Source organism: Cavia porcellus, unplaced genomic scaffold, assembly GCF_034190915.1.
Source record: "Cavia porcellus strain 051 isolate PalLab524CR breed Dunkin Hartley unplaced genomic scaffold, mCavPor4.1 scaffold_13, whole genome shotgun sequence".
NCBI lineage: Eukaryota > Metazoa > Chordata > Mammalia > Rodentia > Caviidae > Cavia > Cavia porcellus.
In genome coordinates this window covers 41,782,354-41,801,957 of record NW_026947496.1, presented here as the reverse complement: position 1 = coordinate 41,801,957, position 19,604 = coordinate 41,782,354, and the positions used below count along the sequence as shown (strand labels likewise).

At 39.9% G+C, this 19,604-nt stretch overlaps 2 protein-coding genes across 7 annotated transcripts in view; one reads left to right on the top strand and one right to left on the bottom strand.

Moving 5' to 3' along the window:
• Positions 1-12,502, top strand: part of Pitrm1 (pitrilysin metallopeptidase 1) — a 76,002-nt gene extending 63,500 nt beyond the window's left edge. For all 3 annotated transcript variants that reach the window (XM_013156460.3, XM_023566594.2, XM_003473405.5), the window contains 13 exons: positions 62-178; positions 2,170-2,302; positions 3,787-3,907; positions 4,036-4,112; positions 4,373-4,538; positions 4,968-5,068; positions 5,541-5,661; positions 6,604-6,663; positions 7,257-7,369; positions 9,997-10,122; positions 10,864-11,009; positions 11,886-11,988; positions 12,117-12,502. In XM_013156460.3, the coding sequence (XP_013011914.1) occupies positions 62-178; positions 2,170-2,302; positions 3,787-3,907; positions 4,036-4,112; positions 4,373-4,538; positions 4,968-5,068; positions 5,541-5,661; positions 6,604-6,663; positions 7,257-7,369; positions 9,997-10,122; positions 10,864-11,009; positions 11,886-11,988; positions 12,117-12,210 (1,478 nt within the window). In that variant the 3' untranslated portion in view covers positions 12,211-12,502. The remainder of the gene's footprint in view (positions 1-61; positions 179-2,169; positions 2,303-3,786; positions 3,908-4,035; positions 4,113-4,372; positions 4,539-4,967; positions 5,069-5,540; positions 5,662-6,603; positions 6,664-7,256; positions 7,370-9,996; positions 10,123-10,863; positions 11,010-11,885; positions 11,989-12,116) is intronic.
• A 1,093-nt stretch (positions 12,503-13,595) lies between these two features.
• Pfkp (phosphofructokinase, platelet) overlaps positions 13,596-19,604 on the bottom strand; it is a 62,999-nt gene continuing 56,990 nt past the window's right edge. For all 4 annotated transcript variants that reach the window (XM_063260145.1, XM_013156392.3, XM_063260144.1 and 1 more), the window contains 3 exons: positions 19,244-19,343; positions 14,559-14,661; positions 13,596-14,023 (listed from right to left, as the gene is read on the bottom strand). In XM_063260145.1, the coding sequence (XP_063116215.1) occupies positions 13,870-14,023; positions 14,559-14,661; positions 19,244-19,343 (357 nt within the window). In that variant the 3' untranslated portion in view covers positions 13,596-13,869. The remainder of the gene's footprint in view (positions 14,024-14,558; positions 14,662-19,243; positions 19,344-19,604) is intronic.

The window sequence follows — 19,604 nt, the reverse complement described above, 5'->3', positions numbered from 1 at the left end:
AGTTGTATAAGATCTTTTAATTATAGCCCAATGTGTTCATTTTCCTTTTTTTTTTTTTAAGGTTTACAGTTACGCGACCAGCAAAGTAAACCTCAAGATGCCTCCTGTCTCCCAGCATTAAAAGTCTCGGACATTGAGCCCACCATTCCTTTCACTGAGTTGGAGGTGTCCTTGGCAGGTCAGTTAGCATTCATTTTCATGGGTGTCTGGGTTCCTTGGCTAAGTTAAACATCAGTTTACGCAGAGAAGTAGAGTTGCATTTACATGTTTTTTGTAAAACATATGAGCATCGTTATCATCTCAGTTCATGTGTATCTTATAAATTGTTTTTAGCCTTTGATGTCGATAGACTTCTTTACCTGGTGAGAACCTGGCTTTTTTTTTCATGTGAGTGAACTTGATGTGGCTCTGAAACTTGCTGCTTTGAGAGCCAGATGAGTATTTTAGATTGTGCTGCAGCTGTGTTAAACAGTTTTTTAAAGGCTGATATTTCCTGTGCATTCTTGCCCAAAGTAACTCAGCTGTCATTATGGGACAGAAGATGTGCCTCACATAGTTAAGATATTGATGAGTTGTGGATGACAGAATTGTTAAGGGAGCCACTGGCTGCTTTTAGCCTGATGTCTCTTCCCTGTATTTTGTTCTATAGTCTGTTGCTACTTTGAAATTCTCAAAATTGCTTAATTTTACTTCGGGTTTTGATTGGTAGCGTAAGAGATACATGGTTCTGGAATAACACCGCCCTGGAAAGTGTTGGTGTTGAGCTTCCAGAGGGTACAGTTGGGCTGTTGATCTAAGCAGTGTTACATACACTTTGACGTATATCATTAGGACAGGACTTTAGATTGCAGCTTCTGAAGCATCTCTAGCTAGCCTTTTATTTTTTAACAGTGTTGTCCTGTCTAATATGTCTATTTGTATATGTTTGTGTATGCATGCAGGAATGTGCGTGTACATATACATATACATTCATGTGTACATGAGTGAAATGAGAAAATTCTTTTGGAAATTGGGATTAACTATTTTTTGTTTGCTTGTTTGTTTTCTGTACTGAGGATCAAAACTAGCATTTTATACTGAGCCACATTCCCAGCCCTTTTATTTTTAATTTTTGAGACAGTCTTGCCAAGTTGCCCAGGCATGGCATAGACCTGACCACCTTCCTGCTTCAGCCTCCCCAAAGTGTTGGGACTGTAGGTGTGTGCCCTCTCATGCCTTGCTCTCGCTAATCTTTTTTTTTTTTTTTTTTTTTTTTGGTCTTTTTCATTTTTATCGGTACCAGGGATCGAACTCACGACTGCCTGCTTACAAGGCAGGCGCTTATGCCGCTGAGCTAAATCCCCAGCCCCGCTCTCGCTAATCTTAAATCACCTACATTTTTTATTCATTTGTGAATAGCATTAAGTGTTCATTAAAATAATTAGTGGAGATAAATCAGTAATCAACAAATGCTTCAGTCCCCGTTCTGGGTTAGAGTGCTGGAGGTAGTGATACACAAAATAGAATCCGTAGTATCTCTAGCAGCCCTCAAGAGACTTAAAGATGCCCTGAGATCGTAAGGTTCAAAGAGCTTAGAGACTGTTGTGCTGAGGGCTGCAAGGGGCCCTGTGGAAAATGAGGTAGTAAGCTGTATGTCTGACAGGCAGCTAGGACCCACTGCGGGAGATGAGTGGCCTTAAGGGTCAGCAACACAGCAAGGTCACATGTGGGAATGGCCTGGTCAGGTCCATAGTGATTAAAATGGGGTTTACAGGCCGAGAGTGTAGCTCAGCGGTACAGTGCCTGACTGGCAGGCACAAGGTCCTGTATTTGATTCCTGGTGTACCCCACCCCCCCAAATAAACCAGAGTTTGAGTAAATGTAGGTGAGGTGGGTATGGGGAGAATTTAGAATAAAAAATGCTGTTAAATCAGTTATGAAACTAGAAGAATATCATTATTCTTTCATTCTTGTTCTTCAAAAAGCAAGGATAACATTTTTATTGTGTCCATTTTTTATCAAAATTAAAGTACGGTAGAGAAACTTATATAAGCTGTATGGCAAGAGAATAGTATTTTTTGGTTAATAAGAGTTAAACCTCCATTCTTGAAAAGCATTAGCATTATTTCTTAAATATTAAAATGATGTAAAATCTATTGATTAAAAAATGATTTGCATTTGTTTTTCTAGCTGGAGAAATCCCTGTGCAGTACTGTGCCCAGCCCACAAATGGCATGGTATATTTCCGAGCCTTTTCTAATTTAAACACGCTTTCTGAGGAGCTGAAGCCCTACGTGCCTCTCTTCTGCAGTGTCGTTACCAAGTGAGATCCTTAGATCTGGAACAGATACTCAGCTATGTGGTTCAACACAGCTTTAGATGTTACTAATATATATGTTCTGTGCACAGTATATATATGTATACAAACACACACATGTATACTTTGTTTTAATGTATCAGTATTAGTCACCTTTCACTAGTTATTTTACTTTCAAAACTTAGTGTTGTTACAGTATGTAAGTGTACCATATATTTGTTTGGAATTTGTTTCCTATGGAAATTACGTTTTCTTACTCTTAATGCATCACATTAAAATATTTCTGAATCTTGGGAGTTAAGTAACACAGATACAACTGGGGCAAATATTGATCTGTTAAGATTTTGAAAAGGAGGCTGGGGATTTAGCTCAGCGGCATAAGCGCCTGCCTTGCAAGCAGGCAGTCGTGAGTTCGATCTCTGGTACCGATAAAAAGGAAAAAGACAAAAAAAAAAAAATTAAAAAAAAAAAAAGATTTTGAAAAGGAATAATTGTTCAGTCAGGAGATGTAAGCACTTCACTTGTGTAGGCTTTGGTTGTCTTGGTGGCGTGGGGACCCTGCTCTAGTTTGTCTCTGCTAACTTTGTAGGTGCTGTTGTTTCCCTTAAGTAGCACAAATACTTACTTGCCTGAATTTTCATTCAGTGTGTGTCCCTTCTCTGCTTAGTGTCAGGGGCTGAGGTGGCAGGATAAATGGTAGTCGGAGCTGTAGACTTTACCTGTTCCAGGAGGGCAGAGGAGCACATGCCTTTGAAGTACGTGAGGCAGAGCCTGCTGTACTGTGTGAGGTGAGGATGCTGGCAGTTGGGGGCTAGGAGCCTGTAGGCCTGTGCCCTGGCTGAGGAGCGGATAGGAAGGAACATGTCCTTCGTCTTTGGAAAGTTCATGCCTGTTTTCCCCTCATAACTGCCACTGCTTGTCCTTTGATAGCAGTTGTGGAGAATACTTCACAGTTGTCAGATTATTTCTTATGTTAGGAGCTTTAGTGAGAATGTTTCTTCCAGAAACATTGATGCTGAGAGGAATTTTGCTTTTCTTAAGAATTTATAAAGGCTTATTTTTTAGATCCCTTTCCCCACCCAAGGTATACCATGTACTTCAGTGAATGAAGTATGTGTCAGAATATCTTGGAAGTAGAAAATAGAGAACACTCACAAAGCATTTACAAATTTAGGGCTGTAAAGGGTAGTTAGAATTTTATTTGTAGTGCGGGACACTGGCTGCCTAAGTATCTATGGCCTGGAAGTGGGACCAGATGAGAATGGCTTCCTGTAGAGAGGGCACAGGAGCAGTGTGTAGGGTGTCAGTGCCAAAAGGGATTCACACTCTGTAACCTTCGAAGTATATAAAAATTTTGAAACATAGTTAATAAATACACATATGTATATATGTAGTCCTTAGTAAATAACTTGTAATTCATGATGCAGTTTTAAAAATGATATGATACAGATTGCCGTGGTAATTCAGGAAATATTTCTTTGCTCTGTCAGGCTGGGCTGTGGCAACCTTAACTATAGCGAACAAGCTCAGCAAATAGAACTGAAGACAGGAGGCATGACCGTTTCTCCCCAAGTGCTTCCTGACGAGTCCCATCTGGACACCTATGAGCAGGTAGCTTTTTATTTCTAGACCATAGCTATAGTGGAAGGTTTGTTTCTAGTATTTTTGTTGTTGTTGTTGTTTGTTTCAAATGATACCATCATTAATTTTTTGCTTTTGTATTTCCTTTCATGATTTAGGGCGTACTTTTTTCATCTCTCTGCCTGGATCGAAACCTACCTGACATGATGCATCTGTGGACTGAAATATTTAACCAGTAATTTTGTTTACCAAAGAGGTTTATAGTTGGGATGAATCAGACATCTAGTTCTGAGGTGCTCTGAAATGTTTTCAAAGTAGGAGAGTTTACTCACTTGTTGCTTGTTGGTTCCTAGTCTGATTTTTTGTAATTCCTGTGGACTTGTAAAATGTCTAAGGATGTTGAAATAGTCTAAAAACTTAGATGCAATAAATTGTAATATGGAAGGGGCCATGGTTAGGTGTCCAGGAATTTATTATATTTTTCTTCTCCCATAGCCCATCCTTCGATGAAGAAGAACACTTCAGAGTGTTAGTTAAGATGACTGCGCAGGAGCTGTCAAACGGGATTCCGGACTCTGGGCATGTCTACGCGTCCCTTAGAGCAAGCAAGACACTCACACCTGCGGGGGACTTAGCTGAGACGTTTGGTGGGATGGATCAGGTGAGATTAGGAAGGCATGCTGTTCCGGTTTAACTGGAACATCCAGAGTTGCTCCTGTTCTCTGGTGATGTTATTTCTGTCAGAAGAACTCATTTTCTTTTTTTTTTTTTTTTTTTGTCTTTTTCCTTTTTATCGGTACCAGGGATGAACTCACGACTGCCTGCTTGCAGGGCAGACGCTTGTGCTGCTGAGCTAAATCCCCAGCCCCAAGAACTCATTTTCTAACTGACCAAATTTCATGAGAAGAAATAATTCTTCTTTGTACTACTGCACCAATACTACTTCTCCCTATGCTGACTTCTACAACACATCAGTGCAAAATCAGATCATGTTTCTTGTTTAAGCAAACTTCTTTTATTGAGATGCTTGTTTTTCAGGATGAAGGAATCTGTAATCTTGATCTCTGTGTGTTTGATTCCATTGGTTCAGGTGAGGTTGATGAAGAGAATTGCAGAAATGACAGACATCACACCAGTCCTGAAAATGTTCCCACGGATCAAGAAACATCTATTAAGATGTGATAATTTGAGGTGGGTTCATGATTTGTTTCTAAACAAAGATCTTATGATTCATTCTGATTTGTTAACTAGCTTTTAGATACAGTACTTTCATTGACTTTGGTGTTACAGAAATAGTTCTAGGCTTCAGATCTTGGAGTAAACTAAGAAATTGTGTTGGCAGATCTTAGTATGCTCTTTATTTTCTGTGCCCTTAAGAATAACACAGAATTTAGAGGCAGAAGCACTATCTTTACATTTTAAGGGCTGTACATTAACTATAACACTTTGAAATATGTGATGTCTTTCATAATTCGAACACACTGAGAAATAAGACAGCTGCATATTTCCATAGTTGGATTCCATTTCTTTTTAACTTTTCAAATATCATTTTATACAAAGAAATATGTTATTTACTTCCTGTGTTATCTCTACAAAATGTGATGAATTAGTAGTGTTTAATTTTTTGTCATAATGGTTTAATTAACTATGATTATTTAAGCAGATGTTCAGTGAATGCTACTCCTCACCAGATGTCTCAGGCAGAAAAAGAGGTAGAAAACTTCATTAGAAACATTCATGGAAGTAAGAAGGAACGGAAACCTGTCCGCCCACATGTGGTTGAGGTAACACTGCTTACTGAGCTGATTAACATTGAGCACTGCAGTCATGAGGTGTAGTTCCTTTTTTTCACATGTTTATATAATTCTCAAAACCATCCACTGTGGAGGTATTAGTACACCATTACATACATGAGGAATTTTAGGTACCAGAGGATTAAGTAACTTTTCTAGAACTGGGCTAGTTAAGAAGTGAATTCAAACCCTATAGTTTAGTCTTAGACCAGTGCTCATTTATTGTTACTTATGCCTTTTGATGAGTGGTCTCCTAAGAGAAAACAGACTTCAGTTTGGGATATGGTAGGATGAAAATAGCCCAAAACGGTGATCTGATGTTGAAATTTCTTGCTGTTTGTTAGGTTTTGGAAGACATAGATGGGAAAATCCTTTTCATTGTGATTCACTAATTCTTAATTTTTCACTGAAACAATAAGTTATTAATAATTAAATCAATTTACAAAATTGAAAATAGTCTGATTCACAGCATCAGCAGAGAAGCCTTAATTCTCAGTGGAGAATGTTGACGGTTTGCAGGTTTTGCAGGAATTACTGTCGTTTTCTCTGTTGCTGTTCACATGTTCTTCTTCCATTCATGGATGGTCTCCCCTGTCTCCTCAGTCTGTTAACCTTTGTGTAAACTAGAGGCCTTCAGGAGATGGCCTCTTCATTCTGGATGCAGTTTTCTGACTAGAAAGTGCAAGAGAAGGAGAGTTTAAAACATTTTTCTTTGTGAAATATATTACTAGCACCTCTTTCGTTGACTCCTTGAAAAATCTAAGAAAATTTCACTGCTTTAATACCTTTAATGTCTTGTTATTTAAAACAGTTAAGCAGATCTGCCCTAATCCTTGTCATTAGCTTTGTGACTTTTATAAAATTCATACTTTGTAATCTTATTCAAGTGAGCTTTGCACTTTTCTCATTTCTCTTGGAAACACTGAATTTCAGAAACCCATACCCAGTGGCTCTGGCACCAATGGCTCCCAGATGATAAGAAAGCTGATCACAGTAAGTGACTGTGGTACACCTGCTTCAGAGTGACCCGTACCCCTTGCTTTGTGCTGTGTGTCTGAGCTGTTCTTGGGGCAAAGTCATGTTCTTAGAATGAAGAGTTATTGTGTCTTGTCACTGCCACCCTGAGTCTTTTCTCTGACACAATGCCGAGTGAGGGCCTGTTGCTGGCCTTATGCTGAGGAGGATGGATACTTGTTACTCCACGTGGCCACCTTACCTTGCAGTTAACTTCCATGTTAAAGTGGCTTGAATCCTGTCAGTCCACCTCCAGGCAAGCAGTGGCATCCCTTTCTCCTTACTCAGCTTTCCTAATGGTACCATTTGCCCTGGTTCATCACAGTGTGTGGCACTTTAACATGTTCCCAGAGAATTTATTTGCACATGGTGGAGATGTTTAATAATCACTTTACCTTCGGAATCTTTTGTGTCCATTTTGAAGTTAAATATTATATGGAATGACATAAAGCCTTGCTTTTAAACAAGGAGTGCCTAGTTAGTGGTTTCCACAGAAAGCAGTGTCATACTACTTATGTTTTAGCACTTGTGGTCTGTAAGTCTGGCCTCACTCATGTGCCTTTGTCCCTCAGGAGCCCACTTTCAAACCTTGGCAAATGAAGACACATCTGCTGATGCCTTTCCCGGTGAATTTTATTGGTAAATGTGTCAGAACTGTCCCCTACACACATCCAGACCATGCCAGGTAAGACGTGAGTTTGTTCAGTGTGATAGAAAGTAGAGAGGCATGTTTTTTTTATCACAGAAAGTTTTCCTAGTAACTTTTTTTTTTTTTTCGGTCTGTTTGAGACAGTCTTGCTCTGAAGTTCAGGCTGTTCTTGAACTCACTTTGTAGGCCAGGCTGGCCTGGAACTCATAGAAGTCCTCCTGCCTCACCCTCCCGAGTGCTAGGATTACAGGCATGACCCCACGAGCTGTAATAACTTTGTTGGGCTCTCTGCCAGATGATTTTAATCTGTCACTGACTATTCAAGCTGAACCTAGTCAGCAAGAGGGTTCTATGGAGACAATTTAAAGTATATTCTAACTAGTCTGTAAACAACAAAACCTTTCTGGACAAAATGCTCAACATCGTGACTTGTATATATCCCTGAAGCAGTTTTGGAAACAACACAGATACCAGTGAACCTAAACAGCATCTCCTTTCCAAATACCCAACTTGCTCTTGTTATCTGTAGGTTGCAAATTGCATTCACTGAGGCTTGAGACCTTCTGGTACATGTGGAGATCAAACCTGTGTGCTTGCATCTGAATCCTCCAGTAACCTTATGGTGTCATTAAAGACATGAGCAGATCGCAGAGCCACAAGGGAAAAAGAAAGGCGTGGTATGGTGGAGGGGCGTGGAGACAGAGAGCAGCAAGGAGAGAGCCAAACTGTCCTGCACAGCCTGAGATGACAGGGATGGAGACAGACATGTCTCTGAAAGCATGTTAAGTGGTGAGGCTACAAATGGGAGGCTGGTTCTAAGTTCCTCTGTGGAGCAGTCAGACTGCCTCTTCTGCCTACGTAATTCAAACTGAGAGAGACCCTGGGTTGAGTGGCCAGATTGATAGGAGGCTGGGGTGCCCTGGATGGGGGTGTGAAGAACTAGAGAGCACAGGAGCTAAGAAGCTGGGGGCGGAGTAGTGGTAGAGAGAGGCAGTTGTAGGTAGCAAAATACCTTAAAATGTGGCTTAATTATCATATTGGTTTATCCTATATGTAGAAAATAAACATTCCTTTATGCTGTGCCATCAAGAATGGTGATATGTGCTGGGCGTGGTGGCACATGGCAGTGGCTGAGGCAGGGGGAATCATTGCAAGTTTGAGACCAGCCTGGGCTACAAAGCGAGCCCAAGGCCAGCCTGATCTGCACAGCAAGTCTCTGTCTCAAAAAGACCAAAAAACAAAAACAAAAACAAAAAAAACAAACCCATATCCATTTCTACTATTCTGTAGGAAAATACAGATTTAAAGCATGAAAGTATTATAAGGGTTTATCTTTGGATATGGAATTACAGATCTTTTCTCCTTTAATGTTTTTCAATAATAAATGTGCATTCTTTGTATTGTATAAAATTAACAGAAAATTTTTTAAGAAAAATAATGCCTAGATGGATAAAATTACAGTCCTTAGTGCAAGTGTGAGGGCTCCTTTCTCCAGGTTTGGCTGTTCTAGGCCTACTAGTTGCCAGTTGGGGGACAGAGCCCCAGCCTGTCATGGTCATCGGCCCCTTGCATGTTGGACTTGTCCTGAAAGACTAGGAAGAGAGCACCATGACTTTGCCCAGCACAGTCGTAGGAATAGGCTTGTGTTCGTTCCTTTATTTGATTTCTCACCTGGCTTATTGTAGCCTCTTCATCTTGTGGAAAAGTGGATGGTAGTGGGGATCAGGGACTGAGTCTCCCTCCAGGAGGAATTAACGGACCTTTGGTCTGGCTAAAGCCTTCAGGGTCATGGCTCATTGTCCATGGTGTCAAGATAGGGCTCTGTTTGATCCTCAGCCACATTAATGTGCTTTCTAGAACCATCTTTTTTCCAGAGGATCAGCTGTTACACATTCACATTTGAAGACAGCAGGAAAATAGGCTGTAATACTAGAAATTGCTTTATTTGAATATACTATATGTGTGTTTGTAGAGAATAATGCCTATAAAAACTTATCCTAGATATCTGCTGTGGGCCATCTAAATAAATGATTGTGTATACATTTACCTTCACATTAAAAATAACCTCTTTTACTTTATCATATTTAAAAAATGCCGCAGGTGTATGGTAACCAGTTAAGATTCATAGAGGTATTTTGAGGAAAATTTGATATTCTCTTTCTACCATCCCTTCTGTCCAAGCCCTATCATCCAGTCAGAAAATGGTTGTTTCTCACATTCTTATTTTGTTTTTATTCATTATAGAAGAATGTAGGGGAGGGGAGGGAGGTGCATACAGTTATCTTTCTGTACCCTTGGGGGATCAGACCTGGGACTGTAAGGATACCAAACCTGCAGATGCTTACATCCTTTGTGTAAAAATAGTGTGGTACTTGTTCAGACCCTCCTCCAATCCACTTCAAATCACGTTTAGATTTATAGTTTTAATACTGCACAAATAGTTACTACTCTATATTATTGAGGAAATAAGGACAGAAACTGTTTTTAAAAAATTTCTGTGATTTGTGCTTGAATCCATAAATGTAGAAACTGTGGTACTTTACAACTTGATTTTTGTTTTCTCTTAACTATATTCTCGCGTCTCTTTAGTTACTTTGTATTATATGAAATTCTTCCTATTAGCCATGTTGTTTTTACCTTTACTTTTTAATCCTTAATTTCAGTCTTAAGATTCTTGCCCGTTTGATGACTACCAAGTTCTTGCATACAGAAATTCGAGAAAAAGGGGGTGCTTATGGTGGAGGTGCTAAATTTGGCTATAATGGAATGTTCACATTTTACTCTTACAGGTGAGTTGTTATTTTCACTGTTTCACATGTGAATGTACACATATCATCTCACTTTAGTCATTGGCTCTATAATTCTTAATTTTCTGAGGCCCTCCTGCCTGAAGACATGTGTCCTAAGACCCAAGGGTGAGCTGTTTATTGCCACTTTTGAGTGGGTTCCCCATGTGCCGGCTGCCTTGAGTTCTGTCATACTCCTGACTGTATCTGTCAAGGGAGCCATGATTAGACAAAACAAAGTGGACAAAACAACAGAAGGCCTCACTTCCATTCCCTGAGAAATTGTCTTCAACCCTGTGTCAGTGTGTAGAAAGAGGCAGGAGGGTTTTCTTACAAACTGGCCCCACAAAGGAGTAATCTCTAGACTATTCTGAATATATTTTATGGAAGTGAGGGTTTTAGTTTAACCTTCCCCTTTCCCAGGAGTCTCCCGTAATTCCATTTTTGTGCTGTATTTTCTGCCATCCATGTGGTGTCCTCTCCTGAGGAGAACCATAGAAGCATGTACTTAAGTAATCTAGTGATGAAGCTGGGCAGATAAGCCATGTCACTAAATAGAGGAAACTGTTGAGAGATTTCTGTGGTGAGAAATCTCTACACAGAGTAATTGGTTCTGCTAGTGAGCTTTTTGGAGTATGGAGTGTTAAAATAGATCCATTAAAAAACTGTTGAAAAACTGTTGATACTTACTACTGTTTGTCCCCTGGTAAAATAATTGAATATTAAACTCTTTGGGTTTCCTAGGGATCCAAATTCAATAGAAACACTTCAGTCTTTTGAGAAGGCTGTCAACTGGGCTAAATCTGGAGACTTCACACAGCAGGATATCGATGAAGCCAAACTTTCCGTTTTTTCTGCTGTAGATGCCCCTGTTGCTCCTTCAGACAAAGGTATTTGAGTAATGAGAGCCTCGATACATGGTACAATATTACCAGACAATTCTACACACGTAGTTGTCTGAGTAATTGCTTCTTGGCATGAGTGGACTACAAACAGAAACCCTCATTTCAGTTTTCCCCATTTCTCTGTATTGCTTTGTGATAGGATTTTCATGTTTGATAATCTAAACCATGACTTTGAAAACTCTTGACTCCACTCAAGGAAATCAGCTGGGTATGGTGATGAATGCCTTAATGCCAGCACTCAGGTGGCTGGAGCAGAGGACTGATTCATGTTTGAGGCCAGTCTGGGCTACATAGTGAGTTCAAGCCCAGCCTGTACTACATACTGAGACCCTGTCCCCAACCTCTTTCCCTCAAAAAGACACCTAATGTTTGCCATTTCAAATGAATCAAATCATATCATCTCAGAACTTAAATAATCTAAGGCTCAGTGAAGCCAAATGGCTGGACCTCAGTGAAGCTTGCCAGTTAGGGTTGAAGGAGAACATACTGATTGAGAGCAGCCACATCATTATCCAGTGCCATTTTGTTCACAATATTAGTTTTATGTAGTCCTGAGTCTTCACTCGTACTTTTTTTTGTCTTTTTGAGACAAGGTCTCACTATGTAGTTCAGGCTGGCCTTGGGCTCACTTTGTAGCCCAGGCTGGTCTCGAGCTTGCAATCCTCCTGCCTCAGCCTCCTGAATGCTGGGATTAGAGGGGTGGGCTACCACTCCTGACTTCCACCCATGCTCTTTTGGGCATGCAGCTCTTTTATTTAAATGTGCCTACTATGACAGTGTCACCAAGTTGTGCGCACAGATACCATGTGCAGGCCATCTCCCAGCCAGCTTTTCCAGCTGTATCCATGGCTTAACTTTCAGGCTTGGACCACTTCTTATATGGCCTCTCCAATGAGATGAAGCAGCTGCATAGGGAGCAGCTCTTTGCCGTCAGCCACGACAGTCTTACTGCTGTGAGTGACAAGTGAGTATGTATAGAGGGCCTTCACATGCTCAGGGAGGGACAGTGAAACTCAGAAATACGAACATGTCCTGTACACCTTAGAAATGGTCCATGTGGGAAACCGTCCTCACTTGTGGTCTTTCTTCCAGGTACCTTGGCGTTGGGAAGAGCACACACGGACTGGCTATAGTTGGACCAGAGAATGAAAAAATTTCTAAGGATCCATCGTGGATAGTGAAATAGCTGGTCACAAGCATTTCTGACTATACTCAGGAACTCAGCCTCTTACAAATTATGCCTCTCAGTTAATTTTAGTATGAAATATCAAAAATGTTGTTTGTTCCAAAAATCATGTCTTTCTTAAAATTTGACCAAAGGTATTAATTGGTAAGTTGGACAAAACCTTTTTATCTTAAAGAAATAGAGAGCATGAAGAAACTAACTGAAATATTCAGGCATAAAATATTTAAGTGGAAATTTAAAACTTTATAATCCTAGGACATTTATTTTAAAAATAAAAGTCATCTTTGACCTACCTGTGCTTTAGTTGTTTTAAATGTTTTGCTAAAGTAATGTGTGTTAGGGTCTTTATTTAAAATGAACAAAATTTCCAGCAACTGCCTGGCGTGATTATGTAAAAGGTGGGATTGTACCACAAACTTGCAGAACATCTGCCCAACAAATGGGAGTTGAACAGAGCAGCTGGTATGGATCTATCTTAAGAAGTAGATGTGTTTGGTTATTAAGCGTTAACTTTCTGTCTTCACTGAGCCAGAAAACTTGCTAGCAGCTGTTCCTTTGTTTTCTTCCCACATTTCCCATACAAAACTTATTTTTGAGCATCCCTTCCCTCCCCTTTTGTATAATACTTTTCCATTTCTGGGACACAGATGTCTGGGTTTTGGCTTTTGGAGACTAGGTCTGAGAGTACACAGACTGGAGAAGAGGCACAGCTGCTTCTGCACGCAGTGAACACCTGTCAGTTCAGCAGGCTGCCATATAGGATTTCATCATCCTCCCCTTTGGCAGCATTCAGAATCCAGAGTTCAAACTCATGCCCCATCTGCACCACGACTATCTTGTTCGAGATGGTAAATGTCAGATTCTTAACCCCCTCCCCCTTGACAGCTGAAATCAAGAGACTGTAAGATGCCTTATTCTTAGGGCTTATGTTCATGTTTTTCGTTTTTGATCTATGCCTTGTTTCATGTGTGCCTGGAGTTACATGACTTTTCCCGCCTGTGTGGTCATTACTGCCAGAGCTGGTCCTGTGCTCAGGTGTCCCAGCCCTGGGCTGTTCTTCACATAAACTCTCAGAAGGGGAGTTTCTATGTTTACTCAGCATGGCAGTTGCTATTTGTGAAAGCATTTTTTTTTTTATTCCTTTTATGACTTTACACTTGAGCCTAGTTCGATGATGCCTTATAAATATATTTTCCTAATCTCTTCTCACAAAATTGAGAGATTTTCAGTGGCCACCTATAAATCCTCAAATTTTAAGATCCTATTAAAAGGTCTTGGGATATAGCTCAGTGGCACACATGCCTGTGTGGCAAATGTGAAGTCATGAGTTGGAGCCCCGGTTTAAAAAAAAGAAAAAAAAAATCATATAAGAAAATAGAATAAAATCAGAATTTTAGCCAAATCTTTAATTCCACTAGATACACGAATTTTTTAAGCATGACACAAAACACAGGGTACAGTAAACAACTCACACTGGAGTGAGGGTGCTTTCATTTCCTGGGGTCTGCCTGGGCTATAGGAATGACACTGGTGGTTGATGCTTGCTGTATCACGGTCAATAATACTTGCATAAAGTGCTGATAAATAAGTGTTACAAAAAGGATGGTCCCTGGTGAGTCCCAGGTTTCCCTAGTCACGGTCAGTGGTGGCATGTGGCATTCAGATGTCTGCAGGCTCCTCTCCCTGAGTGCCACGTTGACGCACAGGCTCCAGCTGTCCAGAGTCTGACACATCATAGCTTGCTTTGTACTTGGCCAAGATCTTCATGAGTGGCCGGAGTTTCAGCCACCACTGTTCCTTGGGGATTCTGTGCCTGTGAAGGGTGACAGGGTGGCAGTAAGTACCCATGTACAATTAGACAACTGATGCACCTGCTCCTGTGGCCAGCAGTGTAGAGTGGTGCCAGAAAAGATGAGCCTTGTGGGGTCACCTGAATAGATTTTGGATAATAAAACAACTTTCTAAATCATTATTTTTACATTTCTAAAAATTCTGCCTTATTTCTAAATATGTTACTGGGGCCTTTACATCGCTGAGCTACATATACCCCAGCTCTTTTGTATTTTATTCATTTTTGAGATAGGGTTGCACTAAATTTTCCAGGCTGGGCTTGAATTTGCAATCCTATCTCAGCCCCGCACGGTGCTGGGATTACAGTGCATCATCATGGCTAGCTTAAAAAAGTCTTGTTTTTAAGAAATTAGCCTCAAAAAGCCAATTATGTTCTTAAAATACTTGAACGAATTACTTATATTTAAGTAATAGGTAGTGGTGTTTCTCTGTCCTCATGACTCATGTAATTCCTTCTGATGGCACTGAGAGTTGGACATAGTGTTTTGCTGACTTACTCAAAATCTGTTTCCTCCTTCAGCTCTGTTACAGGTTGAAAAAGCAAGTTTCTTTTGCGCATTCCCAGCAGACAAATGGAATCATCAGTAACAAATTTTTTTCCTGTAAAGTAAAAAAAAAAAATTTCAGTATTACTAACTCATCATATTGGATAGACAGATAAAATAATAAAGAAGGAATGGTAAAAGGAAAAGAAAAGCTCATTAACTTCAGGAAGCAAAATCACATGACAAGGTAACAGTTCAGATTCTTTAGAACTGCCCTGAGATAAAAGCCAGGGGATTCCTAGTTTTCACAAGCAGGCTTGGGAATCCTGATGGGTAGTTCCATTTGAGAAACAGAGCTGTCTTTACCACCAGGGACATCTGGAGCACAGGCTTTCCCCTTGCAGCTCTGCTCTGCTCTGTCTCTTCTGAGGCATGCTTTGTCATGACAGGCTCTGTCTTCAGGACAGGCTGAGAGACCCACGTTGAGGTGGGGCCCCCTTACTTCACATTCCCTGAGGAGAGGCTACTTGTACCACTTGCCAGGTGCAACAGCCACCACAGACAGTGAGGGAGTCCTAGAAAGGAGTTTTTTTTGTTTTATTTTTAGCAGTGCTGGTGAGTAAATATCTCACTAATTACTAGAATAGGAAAATGGGCTTACAGAAGGAAAGATTTCAGTTGCATAGTAAATGCTCATGAATGCACATAGAGAGGCTGAAGGTTGAAAGAGACGCATTCAGTTGATAAAGTGAGAAAACAAATTCACACCGTAGAAATATAAAAGAGACTGATGTAGGAAAGCTATTTGAAGGAAAGCTCAGGTTAATTCTTTGAGAAGTACCAAAAATTGGCTAGAGTTATTTTATCACCATTTTTTTAGACTATTGTTTTTCTAAGCCAGATATTAGAAATTAGGTAGGTTTGCTCTAATGAAAACACACACCTGGCATGATTGATCAAGAAACCTAAAAGTGATTGAAAAAAAATACTGGCATAAAAAACTAAAATGAAGAGTGATGCAGACCAGAAATACTGCAGACATCAAAAAGGAGAGAGATTATGAAGTTTCATGCCACATTGTTTGAAACTTAAATGAATTCAAGGTGTCCAGAAAATGTAACTTACAAAAGCAATTCAAGAAAAAACATGAGGGGCTGGAGGTTTAGCTCAGTGGCACAAGTGCTTGCCTGACAGTGCAAGTCATGGGTTTGATCCTGGTACCCTCCCCCCCCCAAATGCATTCTTCTACAAATAACCATTAGCAGTCAGTTTTTCCTACAAAGAAAATGGGAAGTGTTTAATGTATAGAGTTCCTACCAAACATTCAAAAAGCTAAACTTAAACTTCCATCTTGTTTAAACTTTCTGAGGGAAATCACCCCTTCCCCAAAGCTCCGTGCAGTGCCTGTGAAGGACATCACTGCTGGGGAAATTACTGGTACACTTCACAGTTAGCAAAACAAAAAGCCTGCACAGAAAGTACTACAAATGGAATCCACAGTGAATGAAAAAGTTAGTTCTGTCCTTTAAAAATAGGGAAAAAAAACCTTAGCAAATGACATGTATTGGAGACCACTGAGAAATGAACAGACTTCAGTTAGAATTACTCATCACGAAACACTGAAAGCATTCTTGTTCCCTTCCCAATTGAGAGCTGTGCAGGAACTTGCTGTCACTAGTGAAGGTTTACTGAGGAGATTAACTGGTACAGTAGGGTACAAACATGACAAAGTATTGAAAATGAAAAGTCTGAATACAGACGATATGAATGTATATAAACATGACTGCAAGTAATGAGGTCAGAGTCTAGAAAAGTTGATTGCAAAAAGGTAGTTCTCTTTGTATTTAAGTACCATTTACAGTAATGTACTTGAAAATCAAGAATTTAGGAATAAACCTACCAAAGCATAATCAAAGTTTTTATAAAACAAGTTTAATAAAAGAACAAAAGGTTCTATAAAAGGTTCTATAAAACTCAATGATCATGAGTTAGAAAGTTCAATATTAGCTAGGTGTGGTGATGCATGCTTATAGCAGAGGCAAGAGGATTGCAAGTTTGAGGCCAGCCTGAGCAATTTAGATCCTATCTCAAAAAACAAAACAAACCCTTCTTGGAAGGGCCAGTGGTGTAGCTCAGTGGTAGAGTGTTTGTGTTGTATCCAGAGGGTCCTGGGTTCAGTTTCCAATACTGCCACATCCCACTTCGCTCCACCCAAAAACAAAAGTTCAGTATTATAGGAATGTCAGTTCAGCTGGCCGTGGTGGTGCATGATTATAGTGCCAGCACTTGGGAGGCTAAGGCAGTAGGATCCGTGCGAGTTTGATGTCAGCTTGGGCTACAAACTGAATTCAAGGCTAGTCTGAACTGCATAGTGAAACCTTGTGTCAAAAGTCCTTTTCTCCATAGTTTATTGATGGAATGCTACAAATGCCCTCTAGCCTAGCCTAGCCCCAAAACAAACAAAAAAATCCAAAATCTTATTGGCCCTTGACAATCTGGTCTGTTTCCGTGACAGCACAAGTGGCCAAGGATAGCCAGACACTGGAAGAAGGCCCAGGTGAGGGGTCCTGTGCTATCAGATGTCAGTAATTTATTAAACTGGAATACTGACAATGACCCAGAAACAGTTTTTAAGTTAACAGATACTTGTCTATGATGGACATTATATTACAGAGTGGGAATATTTTTTTTCAAAAAACAGCAGCCAAATTTATCATTCACAGTCTAAAATTTAAGTTAAGACCTCAACCTTCCTATCAAGTAGATTAAAACTTAAAGAGTATTTTTGAGACAAAACTGAAGCCATGAAGCAAAATGTGTGTGAGCTGACAATACTGAGATTTGGAGGACTTCCTTAGCATTACATGGTGTGCCACAAGATAGGTTCAGATGTCTGCAATATGTGACTGGAAGATACTCAGAATATGAAACGCAAATAAAAGATATAACATATATTAAAATTTTGTAAAATGTATCCAAACAACAGAAAAACAGGAAAAATATTTGGACAGTTTACAGAGATCAAGAATATTAGGTAACACGCTGGGTGTGGTGGCGCATGCCTGTAATCTAGGCACTCAGGAGGCTGCAGCAGGAGGATTGCTGTGAGTTTGAGGTCAGCCTGGACTACAAAGTGAGTTCAGGGCCAGCCTGAACTGCATAGTGAAACTGTGTCTCAAAAAATAAAACCACAAGAAACAGAAGAATGTTAGATAAATTTAAGAACCTGTCATTTCCCTTTCTTAAAATTTACAAGGAAGCTACCTCACACACACCAAATGGACATTTGGGAAGTTTGGGTATCAAGTGCAGCACGCGGCATGAGACTGGTAAAGTCAGTTGGAGAACTAGTCTGGCAAAGGCTGGGCACACACCTGAGGCAGGTCTCAGGGACTTGGGCACTGTAGCAGTATGTGCAATAAACACCAGAAACTCAAATGCCAGTGTCAGCAGAGGGGTCAAGTTTGCCTCCTGGAGTGAGGAGCATGAGATAATGGACATGCATCAAGACGGCCTTGTAATCCAGAGGCACTGGAGAGGCAGTCATGGAGAAGAGCCTGCAGTCTGCCCTTGCTGCACACCAGAGCCAAGCTAATCTTGTCTTTGAAGGCTCTCTCATCGGTAATAAAATGTTGCGGAAATGAAGAGAATGATTATTACAAGTTCTGAGTTTGCTTTTGGCAGGGAGGGGGTAAAATATTGAAGGACACACGAGTTTGGAAAGAAAATAGATCATTTTCCATAGTTGTGGGATTTTTCTATCTTAAAAACAATGCTGGGCCAGGGATTTAGCTCAGTGGTGTAAGCACCTGCCTGGCAAGTGTGAGGTTGTGAATTCGATCTCTGTGCCAAAACAAAACAAAACAAAAATAAAAAACAAAAACAATGCTGCACAGGTATCACTAAGTCTTATGTAAAAGCCAGTTCAAAGTGTTTCAGGTCATTGAGGAAGTAACATTTTATAGTCTTGCTAATAGAATCCAATGTACACAGCAATTTTCTGCCTACTACAAAGAATGCTAAATAATTCAAATGTTTTCCATCACTGACAGGGTCAAAGCATTATATTTGTTAATTATGAGGTATGATCAAAATACATGATACATGTTTTAAAAAATTTTGTTATACACACATAGTCACTAGTATTCAGCCCCCTTGTATTGTCCCTTACTTTGAATATATCCCATTGTTCTTGCTACTTTCTGAAAGCAGTTCTGGAAGTCTTCTTTTATGAATATCTTTACAAGGTGTGATAAAAATTACGGATCTGGCGCCATGTGAATTCTGGCTGTTTTAAGTCACAGTGACCATGAAAGGTTAGCATTCTGAATCAATTTGGTTGTAAAGGCAATTAAGACAGTACAACTAAAGTATGCAAGAGGATTTTCAGAACTACTTCAGAAAGAGGCAAAAATGATGGGATAAGTGTGGTTGAAGATAGGGAGAATTTTGAAGGGGGTCAATAGCAATGTGTATTTTACTGTAATTAAGAATATCTAACTTTCACATGTTTCAACCATAGCTCATATTTGTATTTATAATGTTGACAGTCATAAATAGAAATTACTCACAGAATAGCACTGTTACTACTTAAAGCTCTAGATTTAAGAAGGTAAAGAACAACAACACTTTAATGCATATAACACCAAAAAAGCACTCTAATGCATATAACAGTGTTCTACCTGTCAGTGACGTACCTTTGCCCTGGGATTCCTTCAGTTTGGCAGTGATCCATTCCATGGCTCGAGCAGAGATTTTGGTTCCAAAATTTCTATCAAATGGAGAAGGCGCTCCACCCTGTTGGGTGTATTATGTGAAATATTAGCTATACAACAATACTTTCCTGATTTAAAAAAAAAAAAGAACAAATGAAGAGGGTGGGGTACAGTGGTACAATGTCTGCCTGGCAAGAACGGGATCCTGAGTTTGATTCTTGGTAGCCCCCCCCAAACAAAAACAAAAAAAGAGAAAATTTTGTAATTTAAATAAATTCACATTTTTAATGGAACTTGTAAGTATACTTTGATCTTTTTTTACATTCAGTTTGGGGAAAAATCT